At 34.9% G+C, this 27731-nt stretch overlaps 1 protein-coding gene across 1 annotated transcript; it reads left to right on the top strand.

The window, feature by feature from the left end:
- The first annotated feature begins 21512 nt into the window (after window positions 1–21512).
- Window positions 21513–24841, top strand: LOC123919039 (squamosa promoter-binding-like protein 3). Its single transcript, XM_045971262.1, has 2 exons — window positions 21513–21930; window positions 24503–24841. The coding sequence occupies exons 1-2, from the start codon at window positions 21605–21607 to the stop codon at window positions 24609–24611; spliced, it is 435 nt and encodes a 144-aa protein (XP_045827218.1). The 5' UTR covers window positions 21513–21604; the 3' UTR covers window positions 24612–24841.
- The last annotated feature ends 2890 nt before the right edge of the window (window positions 24842–27731 follow it).

Below are 27731 nucleotides of genomic sequence, written 5' to 3' on the forward strand. Positions count from 1 at the left end.
GATAATAAGGTGAAAAAAATGACATATCCTCTGCGCGCAACTGTAGAGACTAATCTTTCGAGTCTAGTGGAATACAAATGGGTGACAAACTCTTCCTAAAGAGTTTTAGCACTGCTGCATATTCAAGTCAGAGATCAAACTAACCTTAGTTAAGTTGGAAAAGACCTGCGTCATCTCGTCTAAGTGATATATGTACATTACTTAAATGACCTAGGACTAAGAATAATATAATATGGTATATGTCAAATTAATAAACATTAGGTTCACGTGATGGGTTTGGACTAAGATGGAATTTAGGTGATTAGTATAATGGAATTGGAATTGGGGAGTGGAATATTTTAAAAAGAACATTCGAAATCCAAGAAAGGGACATAGAGGTAAAGCGGGATTAGGATGTGTTGAGTATGGTTCATATATGCATCAGGAAGAGGCTGGGGGCGGCCCGGAGCTGAGCTAGCGGGGGTATTTACGACATTCTGCTATTATTATATATACCGCTTGTAACACTGAAACCCTAATTTGATTCTTTCATCTAATAGAAACGAGCTGTAGCGAATTCTGCAGCCGGAGACGTACCTAAGGGGAACTCCGTTATCAAACTTCTTGTGTTCTTATTGTTTGCAATTTCGTTATTATTACCTTCTGTTACTATTTGTGCACAACAATTGGTATCAGAGATGACGCTTAATCCTGCGAAATTCGAAGTGGCAAGGTTCGACGGGACGGGCAATTTCGGATTATGGCAGAGAAGGGTTAAGGATCTGTTGGCGCAACAGAGTCTACAGAAGGCGTTGCGCGAGACGAAGCCGGCAGACATGGACGACACCGACTGGACAGAGATGAAGGAGAAGGCTGCGGGTTTGATACGCTTGTGCGTTTCAGACGAGGTCATGCATCATATCCTTGATCTAACAACTCCGAAGGAAGTTTGGGATAAATTGGAGAGTCAGTACATGGAGAAATCGCTTATGAACAAGTTGTACGCGAAAAAACGGTTGTACAGTCTCAAGATGGAGGAAGGATCAAATTTGCAACAACACGTCAACGTCTTCCAAAACATTCTCACCGATCTGACGAGGCTTGGGGTTCAGATGGACGATGAAGACAAGGCAATCATATTGTTGTGCTCGTTACCAGAGTCATACGACCACTTGGTGACTACCCTTACTTACGGTAAAGAGTCTATTACTCTCGCTTCGATTAGTTCTGCACTGTTGTCTCATAATCAAAGGAGGCATAACACAGAGGGCGGTAGTCATGGCGACGGTTTGTATGTAAAGGGCGGTTCAGATCGTGGACGGAACAAGGGTAACACAGGTCCTGCAAAGAAGAGGAATAAATCTAAGAACAGGAAAACAGCAGAGTGCTACGGTTGCAAACAGATTGGCCATTGGAAGAGGGATTGTCCAAACAGAAAGCAAGGGGCATCAACTTCAGCCAATATAGTTCAAACTGATGACTCTGGCAGTGAGGGAGACTTACTTTGTGTTTCATCTAGCAAGTGCACAGATGCGTGGATTCTTGATTCTGGTTGCTCCTATCATATGACGCCGAATCGGGAGTGGTTCACTACATTCAGGTCAGGCAGTTTTGGTTTTGTTTATTTGGGTGATGATAAAGCTTGTGCTATCACTGGAATAGGGCAGATTAAAATTGCTATGGATGATGGTGGTGTGCGGACACTAAATGATGTTCGATATATTCCAGAATTGAGAAAGAACTTGATCTCCTTAGGTACTCTACAGGCACACGGTTACTCATACAGGTCTGATGGAGATAGGGATATCTTGAAGGTTAGCAAGGGTGCATTGACAGTGATGAGAGCAAAGAGGACTGCAGGTAACATCTACAAGCTGTTGGGGCATACTGTTGTAGGTGATGTTGCGTCGGTTGAGTCTGATAATGATGCAACAAAACTCTGGCATCTGCGTTTGGGCCATCTCAGTGAACGTGGGATGATAGAACTTCATAAGAGGAGTCTGTTGAAGGGTGTTCGTAGCTGCAAAATGGATTTATGCAAATATTGTGTTCTTGGGAAACAGTGTCGTGTTCGGTTCAAACCTGGGAAACACAAAACAGAAGGTATTCTTGATTATGTACATTCTGACGTGTGGGGACCAACTAGAGAAGCATCCATGGGAGGGTCAAGGTACTTTGTCACTTTTACCGATGATTTTTCTCGCAAGCTTTGGGTTTATTTCATGAAGCACAAATCTGAAGTCTTTTCAAAGTTCAAATTGTGGAAGGCTGAGGTAGAGAATCAGACAGGCAGAAAAATCAAGTATCTACGGTCAGATAATGGGACAGAGTACACCGATTCACAGTTTCAGAAATTTTGTGAGCAACATGGTATTCAGAGGCATTTTTCAGTTCGCAAGACACCGCAGCAGAATGGTGTTGCAGAAAGGATGAACAGGTCTTTAACTGAAAGGGCAAGATGTCTACGGTTGAATGCAGGACTCTCAAAAGGTTTCTGGGCAGAGGCAATTAACATGGCGTGCTATCTTATTAACAGGTCACCACGGGCTTCTTTGGAGGGGAAAGTCGCAGAGGAGGTATGGACAGGTAAACCCATTGATCTTAACAATTTAAGGATTTTTGGGTGTCCAGCTTTTGTGCATATATCCAGTGAAGATCGATCCAAACTTGATCCAAAGTCGAAGAAATGTGTCTTCGTCGGTTACTCTAAAGGGGTGAAGGGGTTTAAGTTATGGGATCCGGTTTCAAAGAAGATGGTTCTGAGTCGAGATGTTGTTTTTGATGAGCAATTTATGTTGAAACAACCAGAAGTGACAGAATCAGCAGGAGGAAATCCTAACAAAGAAGCCATTCAGGTAGAAATTGAGCCGACACCAACCAATACCATATCACAGGTACATCAACAACCACCTGAAACTACAACAACTAATAATGACACTGAAGTTTTAGGTGGAGCAACTGAAGATTTAGCTGGAGAAAATGATTATCAGCTTGTCCGTGATAGAGAACGACGCTCCGTTAAGCCACCAGAAAGATATGGGTACGAAGACTTGGCAGCATATGCACTTCTTACTAGTTCTGGAGATCCTTCCACATTTCGAGAGGCTATGGCCAGTCAGGAGAAAGAAAGGTGGATGGGTGCTATGATGGAAGAAATGGAGTCGTTACAGAAAAATCAGACATGGGAGCTTGTTCAGCTTCCTAAGGGCAAGAGGGCTATCGGTTGCAAGTGGGTGTACAAGAGAAAACCAGCAGTAACAGAAAAAGAAGGGGAAAAGTTCAAGGCTCGTCTTGTAGCAAAGGGGTACTCACAGCAGAAAGGGATTGATTATGATGAGATTTTCTCTCCGGTCGTTAGACATACTTCTATCAGGGCAGTGTTAGCCTTGGTAGCCAGCCGAGACATGCATTTAGAACAGATGGATGTGAAGACAGCATTCCTTCATGGTAATCTAGATGAGCAAATTTACATGGAGCAGCCAGAGGGTTTCAGTGACACTGGAAAAGGCCGACTAGTTTGTAAATTGAAGAGGTCTCTATATGGTCTAAAGCAATCTCCCAGGCAGTGGTACAAGCGGTTTGATTCCTACATGCTTCAGATTGGCTACAAGCGGTGTGAGTATGACTGTTGTGTCTATGTCAGGAGCCTTGATGATGGCTCTTTTATTTTTCTGTTACTTTATGTTGATGATATGTTAATTGCTGCTAACCATTTACATGATGTAAATGAACTGAAAATTTTGTTGGGTAAAGAATTTGACATGAAAGACTTAGGTGCTGCTAAGAGGATTCTTGGGATGGAAATTCACAGGGACAAGGGAGCTAGAAAATTGTGGCTCTCTCAGAAAAGCTATGTTGAAAAGGTACTAAACAGGTTTGACATGAGTAATTCGAAAGCTGTGAGCACTCCATTGGCGAATCACTTTAAACTTACATTGGATCAGTGTCCGAAGTCAGATTCAGAAATTGAGTATATGTCAAAGGTTCCTTATGCCAGTGCTGTTGGTTGTTTAATGTATGCTATGGTCTGTACAAGGCCAGATTTGGCACAAGCTGTAAGTCAAGTTTGCAAGTTTATGTCTAAGCCAGGAAAGCATCATTGGGAAGCAGTCAAATGGATTTTCAGGTACTTGAAAGGTACAACAGGTCATGGTATCATGTTTAGCAGTGAAAAGGGTAATCCTTCAGTTGTAGGATATGTTGATTCAGACTACGCCGGTGATATGGATGACAGGAGGTCTACTACAGGTTATGTGTTTACTCTTGCAGGAGGACCTATTTGTTGGAAATCGTCAGTTCAATCTATAGTGGCTATGTCAACAACTGAAGCAGAGTACATGGCAGTAGCTGAAGCTGCCAAAGAGGCCTTATGGCTTACAGGATTAGTGAAGGAATTGGGTGTTGAGCAAGGTGGAGTTCAACTGCATTGTGATAGTCAGAGTGCCATTTACTTGGCCAAGAATCAAGTGTATCATGCCAGAACTAAGCATATTGATGTGAGGTTTCACAAGATCAGAGAGCTACTTACAACTGGACAGATATTACTTGAGAAGGTTCATACTTCAGAGAATGCAGCTGACATGTTGACCAAGCCAGTCACCAGTGACAAGTTCAAGCATTGCTTGGACTTGTTACATGTTTCTCAGTGTTAAGAAGGAAACGACCCCCCCTAGCGCTAAGGATGCGGATGTCATACAGAGGTTCTTCATATGGGTTTGATATTCACCAAGGTGGAGATTGTTGAGTATGGTTCATATATGCATCAGGAAGAGGCTGGGGGCGGCCCGGAGCTGAGCTAGCGGAGCGAAGCGAAGCTCCGGCCGCCCCCTGCCCATATGGGCTTTGACCAGATGTTTTGGGGGGCGCTAGGGGGGTGCGGGGGGCGATAGCCCCCCGCGGTATGGTGCAGGGGTATTTACGACATTCTGCTATTATTATATATACCGCTTGTAACACTGAAACCCTAATTTGATTCTTTCATCTAATAGAAACGAGCTGTAGCGAATTCTGCAGCCGGAGACGTACCTAAGGGGAACTCCGTTATCAAACTTCTTGTGTTCTTATTGTTTGCAATTTCGTTATTATTACCTTCTGTTACTATTTGTGCACAACAGGATGAATCTTGAATGGTTCAAGAAAGAAAATAAAGAACACACATTCACATAATATACTCCAACGTAACATTCTTTTGTGCAGAGAGATAGGATACATAGAGGGAATCCCTAAGACATATTCTCAAAGCCCAATGCATGTTGTAATAAGGCAAATCCCACTTCAAATTGTTCTACTAATTATTCAATTAGTTAGTAGTATATAGAATAGTCATTAAAAATTAATGTAATTATTAACAAGCATCACATGAGATTTGTACGATAGCTTGAATATGAGTGATAAGTAGAGATAATCTTCGCCTTATAAGTCAAATGTAAGATAACATGAGAGCTTTCTCAACGATCTATTGAGTCTTACATCATCAGGTTTCTAATCAGATTATCCCCTATTTATATCTTCACATCATGTTATCTGCACACCATTATTTTTCTTGCTGTTGGTCAAGAAATTTAACATCAAAATCTTAAGATGAACAAAATTATAACAGAATTACATGGACTACATATAAACCTAAATATATAGGCAAGTAAATTTCTACACATTTAGACTCGTAGGATCACGATCTATGTTCCAGATTTCAAACGTCGTTATTTCATAGTTAAAAAAAAAAATCTAATTGCTTTATGCACCGTTCAATTTCAATTTAAGAGACATTAATATGCTGAATACGTGAATGTGTGGAAAGATAGTTTTTTTTTTTAAGAATTAAGATGGTATATTTGTAAAGGGAGAGACAAATTAACATATATAAAGGGAAAAAATAAGAACAAAATATTTGTATTATGGACTAAAAGTTCCAAATGAAAGGGACAAAAAACAACCATGTGGCTGTTTACATCTCAAACACAAGGAGACCACACTTTGCATAATTTGTAGTAATTAAAAGCATCTTGCTCTCTATCTCTCTCTGCTCCTTAATTTTCTTCTCTCATCCATGTTGACCAAAGATATCACTTTTGTTCTTGTTTTTATTTTAATCTAAAGACAATAAACCGTTAATGGAGTGTGAGTGTGTCAGAGAGTGATCAGGAAGAGGAGATCAGTCAGCCATGAGATGGAACCTTGATGTACATAACATAACCATGTGGTAAGCAGCTAAGCTTTAAAGCAAAAAAAGTAATAATAATTAAAGAAAGATATAAAGCAAAAACACATAAGAAGATATGGGTGAATAAACAGATTTTGTAGTCCTCCAAGGGATTTTCTTCTCCTCCTCCCTACTTCCCATCATTATTCTTCATCAGATTGATTAATTCTCTGTCATATATAAATCTTGGTATTTGCTAACTAAAATATTACATCTACTATACTTTTCATTTCATGGTGTAAGGTTGTACTTGGGCATTCTTATAAGCATGAATCTTAAAATACTACAAATATATAGGATTATACAACAAGATAAAATACAACAAGTCCATAAATTGTTAACTTCATATACTTTTATAAAAGTTATAACTAACATTAGTTTGTTTGTTTTTTCTCTTGTATCATTTTGATGTACTCTTTGTTTGTAAATTATCTGATTTTAATAAATTCTTTTGCTGTTAAAAAAAACAAAAACACATTCTGTTACTAAAAATATACTTAATTGAGCTTAATTTTCTGTAACATGGTAGTGGCTTTATGATGATCAGAGATGACATTTGTCCGGTGATGCTCCTCTTCTATTCCGATGAATGAGAGGGAGTTTTATATCTGCAGGCGCTCTGACGCTCAAGTCAGTAAGTGGTGGAGGAGGTTTTAAGAATATAATAGAATGTACCTGACTCATATGCATGAGAGGAGTATATATATAGCCCCCGATACTGGGGCAAGACCATTGACAGGCATATCAACGTCATCGATGGATGTCGAAAAACGGCTGAATAGCCTTAATAGGCAGTAAATGTTCATCATTCCGATGTCGGACGTTATGTTACGCTAGGTACGCTGTCCGTTGACTTGGACAGTGTGATCTCAGGCTGCTCCACAATTGAGTCGTGCTCGACAATTAAAGAGGAAGATTTTCTCAGCTATTGAGTCTTAGGCCAAGTCCAGAACACTTTATAATATAAGAGATGTTATTTTGACACAAAAATTTGATACTATATCTCAAAGTAGTTTTTTTTTTTTTTTTTTCTGTCTAAAAAATATTTTTGTTGTAATATTGGCTGCTACTATATATCTTCACCAATTGAGATTGATGAGTCACCATTGGTCATGATTTTAGCTGTCCTACTTTCATGTGAGTGAAAATTAATTTAACTCATCCAATCAATGGTTACCATAACAATAACAAATGAGAGACAAGTCAATGTCATTGCAAGACTTTTAACTAATGTATTGCTTAAATTTAGGTTTACAAGATGTCTTTTAGAATTACAACCAGAAGAATTAGCTAGCTAGAACAACAATTCTGATTTAAAATAACACCGATACAAAAAATGCAAATAAAGAATATACAAAATTTGATCACAAATTTTAGCACATTTCACCTACTTTTCAACCATAGAAATGGTTACGGTATAACTACATGTAATTTAAGCATTACGATTCAGTTTACAAAATTACCTTTAAACTTTATGCTGAGTTAACTATGAGTCGTGTCACAATGTGGAAAGTGAGTGTGAATTTTAATAGAAAATTGAAGTAAGAACAAACATGCATGCGAAACTAATAGAGGTAATTGAAGTGAAAAGGAGGGATTTGGAATTCCCGTTGTGTTATGCTGTAACAGATCGAACCGTCGGATCAATAGTCAATAGTTATATTCTTCATACCGGAGTACTTAGTTTTATTATTATATCTAATTTAAATCGTTTGAACTATCATCAACGGCTGAGATCAACAAACTGTGTGTTCCTGCTACTACATGCGATCCAAGTCCGAAGAGGAGAGCTAGAAAGTGGAGGTGAGAGTGGGTCCTAGGTACCACAGTGAGTGATTGAAGACCCCATGACCACCGGACAAGAGATTCCAATTTAGCAAGCATGAAAGAAACCCAACGCGCACGTTAAAGGTAACTCTGTAAAGTTTCAAAAAAACACTAAACAAAACATATTGCTATTAAGCTATATAGATATAGATTAGAGAGAGAGAGAGACTACGTTGGGGGACCAAAGCATCAAATCCAAGCCAACTGTACCCATCAAAAACTGCCCACAATGCACCCTAAACAATGTGCAGACGACATAGATCTCACTCTCTATTTGATATCCATTTTATTTCATTATTGGCCACGTATATATTATAATAAGGACACCCCCACTTTGTTAAAAGACTTTTCTACCCTCATTTTTGTTATCTTTGCCTTTCAAGGCCCACATACAATATTGACTATTCTCCTGTGATGTTATAGGTGCCCAAATCACTCTTTGTTTTCTCAAGCATTGATAGATCATAGATTGCAAATATTTTTCACCAAATTTTATGTATATTTAAAATCAGAATACTATTTATTAACAAATTAAAAGAATATTATATATATTGTTCTGAGCTGAGTTTAAAGCTGGCTTAATCTGCTAGGACATGAGGACGATCCAAAAGGAACATCCTCATCCACTCAGCAAAGGCTCACATGCGGTCCACGCGCTTCTCAATCCGAGGACACATCATCATCAAAGCCTCGTCCCTTATCTTGGATAAGCGGAGCAGCTTTGACACAGGGTGATAAGCATGAACTGCTTATCCCTCCATCTAAGGAAAAACCCTGACAGTCATCCATTATGGGTGGATAAACCCGGCCCATAATGAAACTTTTGGCCCAACGTTGAACCTAACGCTTAAACTTGTACCTTCTCTTAAGCATCAGAGCGTCTGCAGGTACAAACCCATCCGTGGATTGCTCAATTATGAATGATTGCTAGTCATCTACCTTCTTTGATCATCGGGTAAGATCATATATATATATAGACACACACATTTTGGACGTCCAATACATGAAGAACGAGTGGTTATTAATAAATGTCGCATGATGTCATGACAATTTTGCATTTTTTGTTGAATTTCTTGTAAGAATGTACATTTTACTTTTTAATGTATGTTTTTTTCTTTCGAAAAGAAAATTTAAGTGAGTTAGATATCGTAATTCATCAAGAGTCAAAATAGACTTTCATGCTTTTACAAAATATGAATTAACTTTTTATCGGTTATTTTATATGCTATTGATTATACTCTAAGGAAGAATATGAGTGGAATTTAGCGGTACATCATATTCCTTCCTTATGGTGGACTTGTATATCATGTTGTGTACCTCATGTACTTATTACTCTTCCACAGCGGTGATGTATATGCCTTATAAAATTCCAAACAAAATATTAGACCACACGAGACTGAAACACATGCCATCATGCTTCATTCCATGGTATGTTATAATCATCACTTCACGGGCAAATTTGAAGGTAAAAAAACAGAAGAATCATAAATTCAACTCAATAATTTGAATATATCGGAATTTAAACTTAAATACATACATATTACATACAATGTTTCTACCAACTGAACTACATTTTTCTATTAACAAGAATTGACAACAATTAGACACAAAGTATCGAAAATTGATGTTTTGTCTTTCTACGGTCACATAATTAGTACATTAATAATTATCAGATCAAAGATCATATGGTCTAAAATTTCAATACGGATCTAACTATCACCGTTGTACTAATTGTGTGAATGCACGTACCATATCCCAAAATTGCTTTTTGAATTATTATAAAAATTGAATTATGTTTTTAGATTTTTTTTTTATATTTATGCAACTGATCTAGGTGGAAATATAATAATTGATTACTTGATCATATATAGTGAAAAGTAATTAAGCAAGTATGAATAATTTAGTAAAGTGTTACACCTTGGAAGTAGACCATAAGAAGTAAGCATAGAAAATTCCAGTAAAGAAACTGGTCATACACGGTCTTTTAACAACAGAATAATCAACCACTTAAATCAAACTCTTATGCCTTGGACTCTAGTTTATGGAAGTTTCAGTTATATTCAATCCTGTGGGGTCTTTCAGAATGTTATGGAGGGACTTTTCCACTGTATTATATATTGTTATATCTCCCTACTTAGATGAGATGCTCCAAAATTATTATTTTACTGTTTTCTTCTTTCCCTTGGAATGGGTGTGGGAGAGCTTAAAATGGTAGTCTCAAAACTGAGCAATATAAATCAATTTGGTTTGGTCCCTTATTATAGTTTCAGTTGGTAGGAACATTGCATGTAAGATACATAAATTAGAGTTTCTAATCTGGTACACTCACTTATTCGTCTTCAAAGGCTAAATTCTAACTATTAAACTAAAAAAAATCAATTTGGTTTGGGATTCTTTCTCTTAAATTGAGACTATATATCAATAAATAATTGTATTATGAAAATGAAAGATTGAGAAAAACAATTAGAAAAGACCAATGGTTTATGGTTGCAAATTTGCAATGTGGCAAGAGATGTTACTTGCTCCCAACCTGTCCACAGATCATATATGAAAATATGAAGTTTCTATGAATATTAATAACTATGATTTTTAATGATGATGTGATGACTTATAAATTAATTATGTGCTTACATAAACATTCCCTTTATTAATAAACTATAGTATTCTTAGTGTCCATTATATTTAATTTGTATTGCTAAGCATATGACATGTATGGCCAGATAGCATTTCTTAGAGAGCATAATAAATTATATACCATAGCATGCTATGGGCCCTGATTAGGATTTTTTTTAAAGAAAGTGAATCAAATTAGGTCCACAAGCTAGCCTTAAGCAACAAGGTTCCATTGAAAATACACCACTCATGATGATAGGGATTAATCTTATCAAAATCATATGTTAATTGCCCTTAATATCAGGATTTGTGAATAGATTAATTTTCCATTTGTAACAGGCGAATGAATATCTAGCTAAAATTTATGTGAAGGTTAATTAGAGAAAACCAACTAAAAATATTAGTCATATCATATGTGATAGACTAACCAAATTATTTACCTAAATTGTAGAAAACTAATTAAATGTTTGACTAAGGTGAAAATAAATCCGATCGACCGAAAGATACAAGTCATATGTTTAGCCTATGTTATAATGTTAGGCTATGGTCAAGTCATATTTTTTACTAAATATATACTAGGTTTAGATTTTTGTAGAAGTTTATTTAGCTACAGATTTCAACCTCTTAGGCCTACCACGTTTAAATTTTTATAGAAGTTTATTTTTGCATGAGTCTATTACATTTTAACAAGTCAAAATTAAACCTTGATTTTTTTACTCCCTTCAACTTTAAACTTTTCAAATTAATTGAATAACTAATATATCTGATACATCAGTTATTTAATGAATCTAAAAAGTGAATATTTATTTATAATTAAGGTCGAATGTGGTATTCGATCAGACTCGCTTTGTAGGACAAAAAAATACCGTATACTTCCTTAATAAGTTGGAAGAGATTGCCCGCAATAGAATATTGGATATTTCCTTGCTTAATCAGTTGTGATAAAGGTTGCAGCACTACAAAATAAAAATTCGCCAGCAATCAAGTTGTTAGAAATAATATAAAACCATTGATGTGGTCTTATCCTAATAGCTTAAGCTTTTGGGATAATCGGTTACTTGACATGGTATCAGAGCCTCTATGACTAAGTGGTCTAGAGTTCGATCCCCTCACTTTCTAATTAAAAAAGTGAAATTTAAGCATATGGTAGGTGGGCCTATACATTATCCACGCTTCAAGCCCAAGTGGGCTCTTGCGTGAGGGGACGTGTTAGAAATAATATAAAACCATTGATGTGGTCTTATCCTAATAGCTTAAACTTTTGGGATAATCGGTTACTTGACACAAATTACGGTATAGTGTGAGCTAATGTAATTGGATATTTTATGACTAACAACATTAAGTCATGAATTTAGACTTGATCCTCTATTCAAACCATCTTTACAACTGCAGAACCATACTATAGTTGTAGAGAGTTATGAAGCACAAAATAGACACGGACATTAATTGAACATGACAGAATACTAGTACGTTGGCACCCATAAAATTTAAGAAATAACATGATTCAAATGTTAACCAATGAAAATACGAGTAATTCTGAGCTCCTAGCAATCATTGAAATAAAAAAGTAGCATATAAAATAGTACAAAATGAAGGACATATCATATCATATCATATACTTCAATAATTCAAAATCGTAAATTACCAAATTTATAAGCCAACCTACACTAGCATGTCCTGGATTCTTTTGTGTAAAAAAACACATAATTCTAGTGGTTTTTTATTTTTATTTTTGAAGAATGTACTAATTTCTATGCTCAAGTCATGAGTCATGAGGTGTGAGAGCTCTGAAATGTCATGTACGGATACAAGACTTGGTTTTCATAAAATAGAAGCTGCATGCTTGCAACATGGATATGCATCATTCTCAATCTCATTACAAACAATTCTGTTCATCAATTGGTCCCACCACAAAAAATTATTCTCAAGAATATACTATTTGTCTAACTCATGGTTTAAGTTTTTTTAAATCTTCAAAACAATCCTATCAATTGTTTATGAACACTCTGTTTTATATTTCATTCAATATTGGTATGGAAGATGTTCTTACGTAGAACTTTATGATGAATATACTTAGTCCGAAGATGTTCTGAGTCTAAGTCTTAAAGTTTAGTGATATAGTAAAAATGTGATGATCATTTTTTAGGTTAACCTTTTCTCAACCGATTAGGCGAGAAAGGCTCCCTTAGTGGAACGGTTATTCCCACCCTCAATAGGGGAGAAAAGATCTCAGCACGTACCCAAGATAACATGAGAACGTGGTTATGAGGCGGTCCAACCTTATCTCCTTGCCTTAACGACTAAGTCTAAGTATCTGATAGACTCCACTCTTAATGGGCTTCTTCCCTTAACCTAGACGCGGCCCACTTGGCAAGCAACATTTTCGGCCCAATGGGCGATATGCGAAAATATTAGGAGTTTTTTTTTTTTTTGAATGACAAATTGTTAGTATGTTAATTGTTGTGTTAGTTTATTTACGTCTTTTCAGAATTTGAACCCTGAAACTCCAACTCTTTTAATCCTTAACTCAATTAGTTCAACCAATTGAGCTACCCAATACTCATCCCACCCAAAATATAGGACAACTAACTTATAGTTATTGTTTTCTCCTGACAATTACTTAAAAATACGGTTGATACTTGCCAAAACTTTTTTCAACGGTGGTTAATTGTTGATCCTAACGGTATTTCATGTGTGTTTTGTGGTTTCATGGTGAAGTCGGCTAATCATTTGCTTGTCACTTGTGATTTCGTACTTCAAGTGTAATATAGTATTTGTACGCAGCTAGGGTGAGTTGTAATAGTGGGGAAGGATCTAGGATTAGGCTAACCTTAGATTTGATTTGACATTAGTTGTGTGGTTTATTTGGAAGTTCAGGGGCGGAATTAGGCCTTTTGAGGGGTTCAATAGAATCACTTAAACTTAAAAAATGCAAATATATTCCAATATATTTTGTATTTTGAACCCTTTATTTTTTTTCAACACTAAGGCCAAAAAGCTCAAGAACTCAAAAGTTTAAGATTTTTAATTTTCGCGCCCCCTACAAATTCTCATGCGCCCCTGAGATTACCAAAATAACCACTCTCTATCTAGAAAGCAAACTCAGTTCGTACCCTATTTTGCGAGTGATAATTTTATTTGACTCAAGTTCAACGTCTGCGCCCCCATAAATGAAAATATTATGAAAAAAAAAAGTTCGCATCATAGGATGCGAACTCACATCCTAGAATGCACATTGTTGTAGTTTTTAACAATTTCAAAAATACATGGTACCATATCAAAACGTATATGAAAAATGAAAGATAAGATTATATCTATAATATATATATAAATAAGAGCAGGCTGTTAAGCAGGCTGTTTTTAATATGGATGGTTCTTCTTCACCCGGCCCTGATGGTTTTGGGGGATGTTTTTTTCAAAATTATTGGGATATTGTTGGCAGTGATGTTGTGGCCTCGGTCACTCAATTCTTTAGTCAAGGCTGGATTTTACCCAATCTGAATTCAAGTCATGTGGCTCTTGTTCCTAAATTTCCAGGTGCGGATACTATTGAAAATTTTAGACCTATCGCGGTGGCAAATTTTCAATTCAAAATTATTACAAAAATTTTGGCGGACAGACTTGCGGTGATTGCCCCTAAAATTGTTTCAGAACATCAAAGAGGGTTTGTACAAGGAAGACATATTTATGAATGCATTTGTATAGCCTCCGAGGCCATTAACATGTTGGACAAAAAATCTTTTGGTGGTAATATGGCTATGAAAATAGACATTAAAAAGGCTTTTGATACTTTAGATTGGAGTTTCCTTCTCAAAGTATTACAGGCTTTTGGCTTTAATCATAAATTTTGTTCTTGGATTTCCACTATTCTTCATTCTGCAAAATTGTCTCTCTTGGTTAATGGTAAAACTGTTGGCTTTTTCGGCTGTTCTAGAGGAGTCAGACAGGGGGACCCCTTATCCCCTCTTCTTTTTTGTATTGCAGAAGAAGTGTTGAGCAGACATCTTTCTCTTCTTGTGGATGCTAACAAATTAAGTTGCATTACTTCAGGTAGAACTATTCTTCCTAGCCACTCCTTTTTTGCTGATGACTTGATGATTTTTTGTAAAGCTACTAAAAAAAATGCTAGAAACATTCATGATTTGTTGGAAGAATATGGTGCTAACTCGGGCCAGAGGGTTAGTCCTCATAAGAGCAAACTCTACGGAGGCTCTATTAGTCCTACCAGATTAACTACTTTGTCCAATACTCTTGGATTTTCTTTGGGTTCATTACCTTTTGACTATCTTGGAGTTCCTATCTTTAAAGGGAAGCCTAAGAACATTCATCTTCAGGCTTTAGCAGATAGAGTCAAATCTAAACTTGCTTCTTGGAAGGGTCATTCTTTGTCTATGATGGGAAGAGTCCAACTTGTTAATTCTGTGATTCATGGCATGTTGACATACAGCTTCAAGGTCTATTCCTGGCCTAAAGGACTGATTAAGCAGATGGATCGTTGTATTAGAAATTTTATTTGGTCTGGTAATATAGATAAGAAGAAATTGGTCACTCTGTCTTGGGACAAAGTTTGTACTCCTACTTCAGCTGGTGGTCTTGGGTTGAGAAAACTAAAAGACATGAACAAAGCTGGATGTCTTAAACTTTGTTGGGACTTGACTAAATCTGACAAACAATGGGCTATCACTCTTAAAAGTAGATTTTTTCGTAATTTTAGCCCCATCAATCATGCGATTTCATCATCTATTTGGTCAAGTTTGAAAAATGTTTTACATTTGGTTCGCGATCATAGTATTTGGCAAATTGGTAATGGTTTATCTACTTCATTTTGGAATGATAATTGGCTTGGCTACAAATTAAAAGACTTAATTTTGGAGCCACTTCCTAATCCTATTTCGCATCTCGTGAATGCCAAAGTTGCAGAAGTCGTTCATAATCAAGTTTGGGCTTTACCTGAAATTTTTAAACAACAATTCCCTATTATTACTTGCGATATTCATGCTCTTTCTCTCCCATCCACACCGGAACCAGACGAATTAGTTTGGGAATATTCTATCTCTGGAGAATTGACTTTTAAACTTGCATATTCTTGTGATATGCCGCCCCCTCAATGTATAGGCTGGACCAAGCTCATCTGGAAACTTTTTATTCCCCCTTCTAGATCTTTAGTTGTTTGGAGAATTATGCACAATGTTATCGCCACTGATGATAACTTGATCAAAAGAGGCCTCACGATAGTTTCTTGTTGCAGTCTTTGTGGCAGTAGTTACGAAACTGTTGCTCATCTGTTCTTGCGCTGCCCCTTTATAATGCAGTATTGGAACTGGTTATCTTCTTTGCTAGGCATGCCTCTTGATCTCTCAAATTTTGATTCCCTTCTTGGCATATGTAACAAAGGTTGGAGTCCTCAATTGCATGATCTCATTATTGCAGCCATTGTCAATATTTTGTGGAAGGTCTAGAAATGCAGGAACAATGTCAGGTTTAATGATATTTATCCCTATTTTTCTCGGGATCTGATCTATGTGAAAAGTCTTATTCATCAAGCAGCCCATTATTCCAAAGGTCACATGTACTCATCTGTAAAAGAATTTTCTATCCTCAAGCATTTTGGTGTTGATTGTCATCCTCCCCCTCCGCCATCTATTAAACAAGTCAATTGGATCATGCCTCCTAGTTTTTGGGTGAAGTGCAATACTGATGGTGCCTCTAGAGGTTCTCCAGGTATTTCTTCTTGTGGTGGCATCTTTAGAGACCATCTTGGTACTTTTTTAGGTGCATTTTCGGCTAACATTGGTGTTGCAACCTCTCTTTATGCTGAAATTTGCGCTGCAATTTATGCTATTGAATTTGCTTCTGCTAAAGGATGGACCCGTCTATGGCTTGAATGTGACTCTATCCTTTTAGTTCAAGCTTTCACTAATGTGAATGTGGTCCCTTGGAAGCTGAAGGTTAAATGGAAAAACTGTCTTCATATCATTCGGAATTTTCGTTTTAGATTTTCTCATATTTATAGAGAAGGAAATACTTGTGCAGACAGATTAGCTAATGCGGGTTTTTTTGTTGATGGGTTAGTCTGGTGGGATCAATTACCAAGTTGCTCTAGAGAGAGTTTCTTTAGAGATAGAGTTGGTTTGTCTAATTATCGCTTTCGTTAATCTTGTTTTGGTGGGTTTGGTTTATGCCCCCCCACCCTTTCTTTTGTTTTTTCATTCTAATAATACTTTTGGTGAGATGGTAGAGGAGTGGTAATGTATTGAGGTGCCAACATAGTTGGGATGTCGATGACTTACTATGATGCCATACTCTCCATTTTAGAAAAAAAAAATAAGAGCATATGACGAAGGAAACCAAAATTGGATTTGGAGGTGGTATCATATTAATTATTATGCACAAAATCCTTATCCATTTCTTAATTCTCATTAAAAATTGGTATAAATTCCAATTTATTTATATATATGGTTTAAAATTTTTTATTTTATTTTGAGTTATGTGCTTTGAGCTAACAAGGCAAACCGAGTTGTTTGCGAACTCAAATGGAGTTGAGTTTGAGCTAGATTTTTTTTTTTTATCAACTTGAGTTGAGTTTCAAACTGAAAACAAATTAAATACTGATGAATCGAACCGAACTATTTGTGAATAAATGAGCCGAATTCGAACCGCAAATAGAATTCCTGTCGAACTCGAACCAAATTTCAAACTGAGCCTAATCTTATCGAGCTCAAAGAAATTACTCATTTTCAATCGTTTTGTTTGCTGAAACACTTGGTTTCTTTCTTTCCCACCCCGTCTTCTTGTCAATCATGTGCTTTGCGGCAATGGATATTGGAACCTTGTTAGGACTTTTCATGAATTTAAACACAATATTAAACGAATGACTAATGAAGTTAGTTTGCTTCAGCTTCACCTTTTGGGTAAAGACTGTTGGGCTAAGCCCGAAAATGTTGCATCTTAATGGGCCGATTCCTTATTTGGGTTGTGGAGGGGCCTTCCCTATGATTTTTAAAATAGTGTTAGTTTTTGCACCCCTGAGATTCTCAAGCCCCCCTTGAACTTCCAATTTTACTCCTTACAGGTTGGGTAGCGAGTGTGTAAATAGAAAAAATTGGGAAAAACAAATAGTTTGCATCCTAGAATGCGAACTGAGCTTGCTACATAGGATGCAAACCTTATAAAAATCATTTTTTTTTGTCATCTTCACCCTTCTCTCACCTCCCATAAAACAATTTTGAATGAAATACAGTTCACAAGTTAAAGCGTTAACCCTTCCTTCACCCCCCCCCCCCCCCCCCCCCCCCCAAGAAGATATTCTGAATGAAACATTGTATGAGCGAGTGACACCTCTAAAAAATGCATGATTTTAGTGTTACTTTTACTTAATAAATCTTGCTTGTTTGTTAAGTTATTGAAACTATTTCACTACATTTTCTTTGTTTTGCACTTTGTAGGTCCAAATACATGAACAAGTGGAAATGTGCACTTTCTAGGCCAATTTTGATGGATATTTGATCAAGCCATCATAAGTGTTTTAAAGGAAGACTTCCTTTATGAAGGAATGATGGAATTTGAAGGCACCTTTTTCCGTTACACAGTGTTTAAAGAGTGAGAAAATCAAAGGTTAAGGGTAAAAAAAATCCTGTCATGGCCCTGACAACTACAATAGAAGGAAAATTAGTGTCTGAAGACCCTGTCACGGCCGTGACACCGCTCCACATGGTCGTGACAAGCTTTGTTGAGGCAATTGTCAGTTTTGACTTTTGGTTTTCCCTCTCTTAATGACACTTATGTGCACTTATGTTTTGAATGAAATCTATAACCTTGGAGATCTTTATAATATAAGAAAAATCAATCATTGTTACTTGTTTGTTTTGATGACTAAAAAAATCCAAAAACAATTATCATAATCATCATCACTATTTCTTCTCATATAAAAAGCAATATAATTTTTTTTGAGCGAGATTCTACCCTATTACTCATTAGATTATGTGAATTCAATGCTCTTTTTTATCGACTTAAAATCTGTGACTTCATAGTTATGAGTGAATTTCAATGATGTATATCACCGAACAAAAAGAAAAATGAAAATATTATTCACCATATCTTCTTTCCTTTGTTTTGTTTTGTTCAATTCAATTCTATTATGTTCAAGATCTGGTTGAGAATTGGACTCGTTGCCCACGCCCACATCCCCTCAACGAAAAGGACTATGATCAATGGTGAAGCCGGGAAAGAAGGGGACAGAGTTTTGTTGTTTTCTAATAATTTTGTCCACATTTAATAAAAGACATTCAATTGGTGTGTTGTGTTTTTTTGTGCATTTAAAATAATAGGGACCCCCACAACTAAGAGCCGGAATATGAACATTATTAGATGTCATTTTCGTTGTTTTTTTTACACCGGGTAAGAACGATAAAACGTACTACTATATTACTATTACTATTCTTTTTCTTTTCTAAAATTGACAGCATGAACAGCCAATAAAAAGTTCTCCATTTAGAAAATTAAGAGTTCTGTACAAAGCTATTCATCGGTACAACTTTTGCTTCTCCAATTTGTAATAATAATTAGGGAGCATTTAACAGTAGTAGCAGGTTCAAGTGTTAAGCTACTCATGTTAAAGATTTAGAAAGGACTATTTTTTTTAAGACTAAATTGTATTTTTGACCTCATAATTTCCACAAACTTACAAATTTTACTTCTTAACTTTTATAATAGTATTTTTGGATTGTTAAACTTTCACAAACTTTCGATTTTGACTACATGACCAAGTCAACGCATATGTGGCAATTGACTCACATGATACGTCGGCATGTTTTGCCACATGGACAATGTCATTGTTCATATGGCAAGACATATGCTAACGTGGTATGTGAATTACTTGTCACATGTGCGTTGATTTAGTCAAAATCAGTGGGATCTTCCTTTTGCAAAATGAGCTAAAGTTATGGGAACAAAATTGTAAATTTGTGAAAATTATGTGGCAAAAAGTGCTATTATGAAAGTTAAGGACCAAAATTATAAGTTTGTGAAAATTAAGCGGCTAAAAGTACGATTTAACTTTTTTTAAAATTTGGTAATATATATATAAAATATGAGACATTTGTTATAGATATTTTTTTAGTTTAGTTATATAGGAGGAAAACCTCATATCTTCCTTAACCTAGTTTCAAACCTTAAACTCAACAAAAATTTGATTTTAATTTGATTTTTTTTAAAATATCTCGCTATAAAATTTGTTTTAGGTTTCTAATTATATTAGACCAGTACTTTTTTAACCTAGCTGTCACTCTCGATCAAACCCGTAATTTCCCTTGAGTTTTTTTTTCCTTTTTGTTCATCCATTAGAAAGGGGTAGGGTCAATTTTGATCCGAAATCACTTCACTTAATCGTTTTTTCTTTGTTTTTGTTTTAATAAGTGATTTCCATATATTTTTAGGTTTCGATTGAATTTTCTTTGTAAGTATTTAGTAAGGATTTTAAATTACTATTGACCGTCTTTGTTGATCGTAAGGTCCGTGTAATCTGAAAAATATAATCACTAGATATGAATTTGGTGTTATATTTTTTATCCTCATTTAGAATCGGGATGGATTTGGGGAAACCCAAACTTTATGGGTTTCAGCTTTGGGAGGGCAAAATCCGCCCCCGTCCCACTCCATTGACATGCCTATTCTTGTCTCGAAGCCCCAATACTCAGGCCTAATACATATGTAGATTAACTATCAGACTTAATAGACTTTTTTGTCTGCATAAAAGACAGATATCTATTACGGTCACCTCTTCTGCACACCCCAATGTCACATGTGGTATACTCATGACTAAATTGATACTCAAACTCATAATACTTATGTAGATTGACTATTAAGTGTATGTTTGGTTTCAATTTTGGAGCAGCCAGAATTGATTCTGGACATGTTGAATGGATTCTGACTTGTTTGGTTCCTCAAAAGTAGAATTAATTTTGCCTCCAGAATGGATTCTACTTGAAGCTAGAAATTGTAGCTTCTCATTCTAGAATTGATTTTTACACTTAAATTCTTTGTTCAACTCACTTTTGTATGAATATATCCAAACATAAATCAATTCTATCAAACTCAATTCTATCAAAATCAATTCTATCAAACTCAATTCTGTCAAAATCAATTCTGTCCACCGCAGAACCAAACACATACTAAACTTAATAGACTTTTTTGTCGGCATAAAAGACAGAGATCTTTTACGGTCACCCCTTCTGCACACCCCAATGTCATATATGGTATACTATGACTAAATTGATATACTTTTATATAGCACCGGAGGTAGTAGCCGCCATGGTAGGAAGTATTTGGAAATACTTACACATGATTGAGAGCCACTAAATAAGGCAATATTTTTCACCAATAGGAATTAGATTCGTCCACTTACTCATCTATCATTATTTTTACAAAATTATGTCCAAAGAAAAGTCCACAGACCACAATGTAGTAATTACTAATTAGATCAAGTAAGGACAAGGGTTTGTTTATAGTCTTCACTAAGTCTCCTTGTACTATTCATACCTAACATGAAGTAGGCTTTTAATTCCACCACCTTTTACTGTTAACCTCTAGCTAGTTCACGACAAAGAAAATGAGAAGACCATATACCACTTGTGGTCCTAATACATTCTCTCAAACTATTCACCCTTAATGTGATGTTTCACTATATATTTATTTTTTTCACCACAGTATTCTGTCTAATAGACCGTTTAATCTGGTTCAGGTCAGTTCTGGCATTAAGTGGTTCTAGTCCACTCTCGATCGCAGTTGTGAGAGATCGAACCATGACTCTCCCTACCAAGTTTAGTGTCAATTATTACTGGACCAACTAACGATTGATGATGTTTCACTATTTATATTTATATATATATAAAACAAGATTCGATATACGTATTTTCTCCACATAAATAAGCTTGTTTAATTAATTTCTAGATCTCTCTATCTTTCTCTCTGGCCTTTTTCTTTGAAGTTATGGAGACAAGAAGGTCAGAGGGCAAGAGGAGTTTGAGGTACAAAGAAGAAGATGAGGAAGAAGACGAAGAAGATATGGATTTTGAAGAGGAAGAAGATGGTAGAAGGAAGAGGGTAGTGACAGATCTCTATAGCAACAAGAGAGGTTCTAACAAAGCTGGTGGTAGCTCAAATATTACACCTTGTTGTCAAGTTGAGAATTGTGATGCTGATCTGAGTGAAGCTAAACAGTATCACCGGAGACATAAGGTTTGTGAGTATCATGCTAAGGCACCTGCCGTACACATTGTAGGGATGCAGCAAAGGTTTTGTCAGCAATGTAGCAGGTTGACAAACCCTAATCTCTTTTTACTAAATTTTGAATTTTATTATAATTTTTTGAATTTATCATATTTTTCTTGAAGAGTAATCTTTGCTAGATATGTGAAATATTCTTGAGGGATTGGATTATTGTTTACACTTTTCTCTAAAAAAAATTATTGAAATGTTTTTCAAATACAAAAACAGATCGAAATATACAAACACTCTGTAGGAAGACCTAATTTTCATTTTTTAAATAATTAATTATTTACATATATAAAATGTATATTTGTATTCCGTAGGGTGTTGATTTTTGTGTGTTTAAATATTGGATTACTGTTTACACTTTTATCTAAAACAATAGATCAAAATATACAGATAGAGACACTCTGTACAAAGATATAATTTTTATTTTTTAAATAATTTATTTTCTTTAGGCCAACATCAACCCTTATGTAGAATGTATATTATTTGTATAAAGTAAGGTGTTGATTTTTGTGTGATTAAATAGGATAACTCAAAAATTAATGTTAAACTACCCTAGCTTGAGGAATTAGTATTTTTTTTTATGATTGGAGGTGGAGTGGAGGCATGCTTCTTGTAATCTTTGCTTCAATCCAAGACTCATCTTCTGTTTATAGTACAAGTACTGTCTCAAGAATTTTAATTTGGTATTTTCACATCTACCAAACAGTAATAGAAACTATACTGTTCAATATGTGACTTAAATAAAATGATTTCTTTTTTCAGAAAGAGTACGGTGACTAATTTTGGTTAAAGGGGGTTGGTCCTTTACTGTGTGCATGGTTGGATTATATCTCAAAGATGACCATAAACTATGTGGCTTTCTACATCAAATCTTTATCATGGAGTAGCTGTTTGTTGGGGGGTCTAAAATTAAAATTTTGAAGGGTTATATCGTACTACCTTATAATCTATTTTAATATACTATAATTTCTTTGTCAAAAAATTTAAAATTCATTGTCAAAAAAATATGAAAGATATTTTTTTATAAGAAAAATAAAATGAAAGATTTAACAACTCCTTATATTACCACAAAAAAAAAGAGCCTTATATTGTACCAAAAAAAACTGTCGTATATCGTATGTAAAAGTAAAAATAAAACCTTATATATATTATGTACTGTTGAAAAATCTTAAAATTTTATTAGCATAACTTTAGTACTATTTTTAGTAAATTTTAATAAATTATTATTTTTATTCTCCAGTTTTTATTGTTACAAAATTTATTATTTATTAAAAATGGTAAAAGTTTACCTTTTGACATTTTTTAGTGGTCCATGTTATTTTGTCGATCCCCTCAACTCAGTGTTGATGGTTGATGTTGTGGGTGTTGCTCGTCCACGAACTTAATTTCTTTTCTTATTCTTTTGTTGTTTGTCTTCTTTTCTTATTCTTTTGTTGTTTGTCTTCTTTTACATCTTGCCGCTGTACAACAGGCTGAAAAACTTAAAGCTTATCCAATACACACAAATCTCTCCAGAGTTGTTACTAGCGTGAATTCAAAAATTGCCAGCTGTTTAAGATGAGATAATAGAGTTTGTTATGATTGGGGATCATAACTAACTTTTATAAAGAATAAGATTAAATCTTTTATCTTATGGAGTTTGTTTTAAAACTGAATCATATAGCTGACATCTCACGATCTCTACAATCAAGAGGAGGTGTCGAAGGATTAACATGAATCTTTTATCTTATGAAGGAAGTTTTAAATCAAAAGTTTGTTTTCAAACTAAAATCCCCTATTAGAGTGCATCTCAAACAAACTACAAATCAAAAGAGAAGCAAGACTATAAATAGAGACTCAAGCATACGTTTTGAAGCACGAGCAATAACTGAAGATTGCGAGTCCAAGACCTTGTGCCCCATTGTGCAAGGTATACAACTAAGTGATTAAGGCTTAAAGACGTTAGGTTCTTAATCACTTAGGTGTTGATTGTTGAATGTTCATTCAACTATATTTGTGAACCACAAAGAAGAAGTTACCATCACTTGTGATAGTGGTGAGAGGAAGATGAGTAGTAACTCATATCTTGGAGAGTAGCTCTTAGGTAGAAAAACACTAGGATTAAGAAAAGTCATACATATCAATAGGTTTTGGTATGCGTAGTAAGACTAAGTATTAATTTGGAGTAGTGGGTTTCCTTTCTTGGATTGATATCCAGGTGTGGTTTGCACTGAACTGAGTTAACTTTACTTGTGTTGTTTATTGTTATCAGTATTTTACTTCAGTATTATTAAGTTGATCATGCAATCCAGTTGTCGAACTAGTTGTCTGAGACATCTGGCAATTTACACAATTGTCTCAGACATTGTGTAAGACATCTGTCCTGCCTAGAACATAATTTCAAGGCGTAGGGTTCTAGTCTCATCTCTGTGTGTTTTTACGACTGCTATGTTGAAATTGCTCTCCATATTGGTTCATTGCATATGACTTTGCCCTCCATGTTTTGGTATTTTGTGTTTAGGTGGTTAGGGTGGGAATTAGCATTGTTCTCCATATTTCTTCGAAAATTTGCAGCCAAGACAAATTTCTTAATCAACTAATTTTAGTTCTATTCAATATTTTGTTTTTCAGATTCCACGAGCTATCCGAATTTGATGACACAAAAAGGAGTTGTAGAAGGCGTTTGGCCGGGCATAATGAAAGGCGTCGCAAAAATGCAAGTGATTATCAAGGAGAATAATGTCATCATTGAGGCAAGCATATGATTGAAATAAAATCTGTCATTCAAATCTTCAAATAATATATGTTGCTGGCCTCTAAGGATATAAGACATGCTCTCTATCTTCTGTCAATCTTTTAATTTCTACGTATGCAAATTAAGACTAGTCTTGCTGCTTAATTGGTACATCTATATCATGTAATATTTTCACCTTGACTCATCATTAATAAATTAAGTCATGCATTTGAACACTTGGGTTTCTTTTACTTTACTCGGTTAAAAATCCCTTATTAAATGAGATATAACTTAAAACTGTGGTTATATAAGTGATTTTTTTTTTTTTTTTTACATTAACACACCGTTTTGTAAGAATTTAATTAAGTCACAAAAATGTTGACGTAATAAATTAATTAATATTTGTTTGCTTCCAATTTTTCTTTTTTAAAATTTAGCACAATAAAACCGCAGCTAATATCTAAAACACCGCCCTTATATACCTACCGGCAGTTGTCAACACCACCGTAGAATAACCTGTTGGAAAAATATGACATAGAATTATTTCATTTATATAAATCAAAGAAATATTGGTACAAATAAATATGATACATCATGAAATAAAATTGATAACATAATAAAATAAAATAAAATAAAATAGAAAAGAAGAAAAGCTTATCGATTTGACTGAGGCGTGCAAATGCACTGGGCTTAAGAGTATTTCGCCACCACAGGTAAGTTACCCGGTGCAGTTGGTCTCATAGCTAATACCCTCCAGGATACAACAGTCACTTCTTGCTAGCACCGCACGTGAATTAGCAAGGTCTCAAGAACCACTTTTTGGATGCTCAAGGGAACTTAGTATTATATTAGTTACGCACAATGTTTATTTTCTTTCTAACTCTCCGTCCCCCTTTTTGCCTAGCCATCACCCATGCATATATATACATATATACCACTTTATTAGAAAACAATAAGTTTACGTTGCAGCATAACGGAGCTCTTTTAATTAGGATTGATTACATATTAATCTTGTCAATGAAATAGGAACGGCTAAGCAACCAATTAATTAGAAACATGACCAATTAAAATTAATAATAATAATAAAATAACTTTGAAATAAATTACACATAAAATATCCTACAATCCCCCACAATTTATTTTAAAGTTTTAGTTTTTTAAGTGTTCCCAAGAGCGTGAAAAATCAACGCATACGCACTAGTGTCTTTTGGACTATGAACTAATACATAGAGCAAATGAAATTTGATCCACTAGAATGTCGGTGAGATTATAACCTCTATGAACCTCATTCCGTATGTGAAACAGTGACTTCATCACTCACATTGATCTTTCGTCCAAAGTTGTTCAACGCGGTGTGGTGCATTTTGGCCTTACACCTATTCCTGGATTTCATGAGTGGCTCTAGAAAGTCTGCCCAAGCTTTCATAGGGGCGGCCTCACCTCAACACTCATATAGGTGAATCTATCAAGTGTACACCACAGTCAAGCACACCACTCATTTATGAGCTATAGATTCATTAAGAGAAGAACTCAACCTCCAACGTTGTAGTATACACTATCCTACACCATACTACACCATAGGGATGAACTCAAATAGAAATTGGATAGTGACTCCTCAATTGACAAGTGACTTGTTCTTACCCATATGAACATAGCCTTGCAAATTTTCACAATCTATGTTGGGTTACCATCACTTTCAATTTTTGTATTGGACATAAATCCATCCCCTTCGATGTATATTGCACCCACTAGTTTCTTGCTCAGTGGGATTATCACAGGATCCTTTATATATATATATCACTCAACAACGCGTTGTTTTACAAAATCACAATGCATTGACTAAGACGTCTCTTAATCAATATTTCATCATTTATTTTCAAATGTACATCTATGATATATTATCATAGGCTTACTTAGATAAATTCTAAGCAACAACACCTCCACTAAGGGAGAAATTAAATCTATATTTAGATTTATTGGCACAGGTCTACTTAAAAATTTTCCAAGCAACAAACCCCCACATTGGAAAAACTAATCCACACAAATATTTATTTTCTTATCGAAAGTTTTATTAATCATCATTGTATTATTTTAATACAATGGATAATCCACAATATACCATATTATAGTTTATGGTATCTCTCAAATATTTCATGAGTCACAATCATAAGTCTACTTAGAATATTTCTAAGCGACATCTTTTTTATCACATATTCAAGTCATGAAATTTCTCAATAAAATATCTCCTCAATTTTCCTCCGAGAAAGCACAACATTTTTCCGTGAGACAAAACCTTACAGCATCACTTGAATAACAATTAGAGGACAATATATATACATATATATATATAAATAGTGAACAATATAAACACAACAAAATATTATTCACCGATTGGAGAAATCAAAGTTTGAAAGTACTAAAGCTTTAAAACCAATTCATTTTATATCACCCCAATGTATCACAACCGAGTGCAATCCAAAATATAGTATCTCCAATTTTTCTTAAATCTTGCAATTCACATATATAGAATAAACATTGTAATAAACCAAAACACAAGCTCACTATAGACAACAAATTCATAATTTATAAAGAGTACTACTCATACCAAAACTTGGTCACGTTAATATATAGGTAATTTTATTTTCACAAAAACATTAGAATAATTATATCTCTTTATTCAATCATACCCAGCGACCACACTTGTTTCATAAAAACATATAATATATTTATTTCCAAAATTTCTCAATTTCTTTCCAATCACATAATAAATAAGCAAAATAATATTTCATGATAAAATAAAATTTTTATCAAACAATGCTTTTGATATATATACATTAACTTTAATTATATAATTATGCCCCCACAATAAAATATATTTCGAAAGTCAAGTGGACATTTTAATTTATGCTCAACAAAATTTTAGCTTTAAAAATAAATTCTTACACATTTAACTCAGTTAACCAATACTATGGCAAAGTGTCAAAAACTAAAAACAATCCACAAGATAAATTACCATGTTAAACAAACTCCAAACTTACATACATACTATATAGTATTAAAATAGGTACAAAGTAATTATTCCATAACAATAAGCAATTCAATATTAAACCAGCATGAGTAGTATGG

Source organism: Trifolium pratense, linkage group LG3 (genome assembly GCF_020283565.1).
Source record: "Trifolium pratense cultivar HEN17-A07 linkage group LG3, ARS_RC_1.1, whole genome shotgun sequence".
NCBI classification, from domain to species: Eukaryota; Viridiplantae; Streptophyta; class Magnoliopsida; order Fabales; family Fabaceae; genus Trifolium; species Trifolium pratense.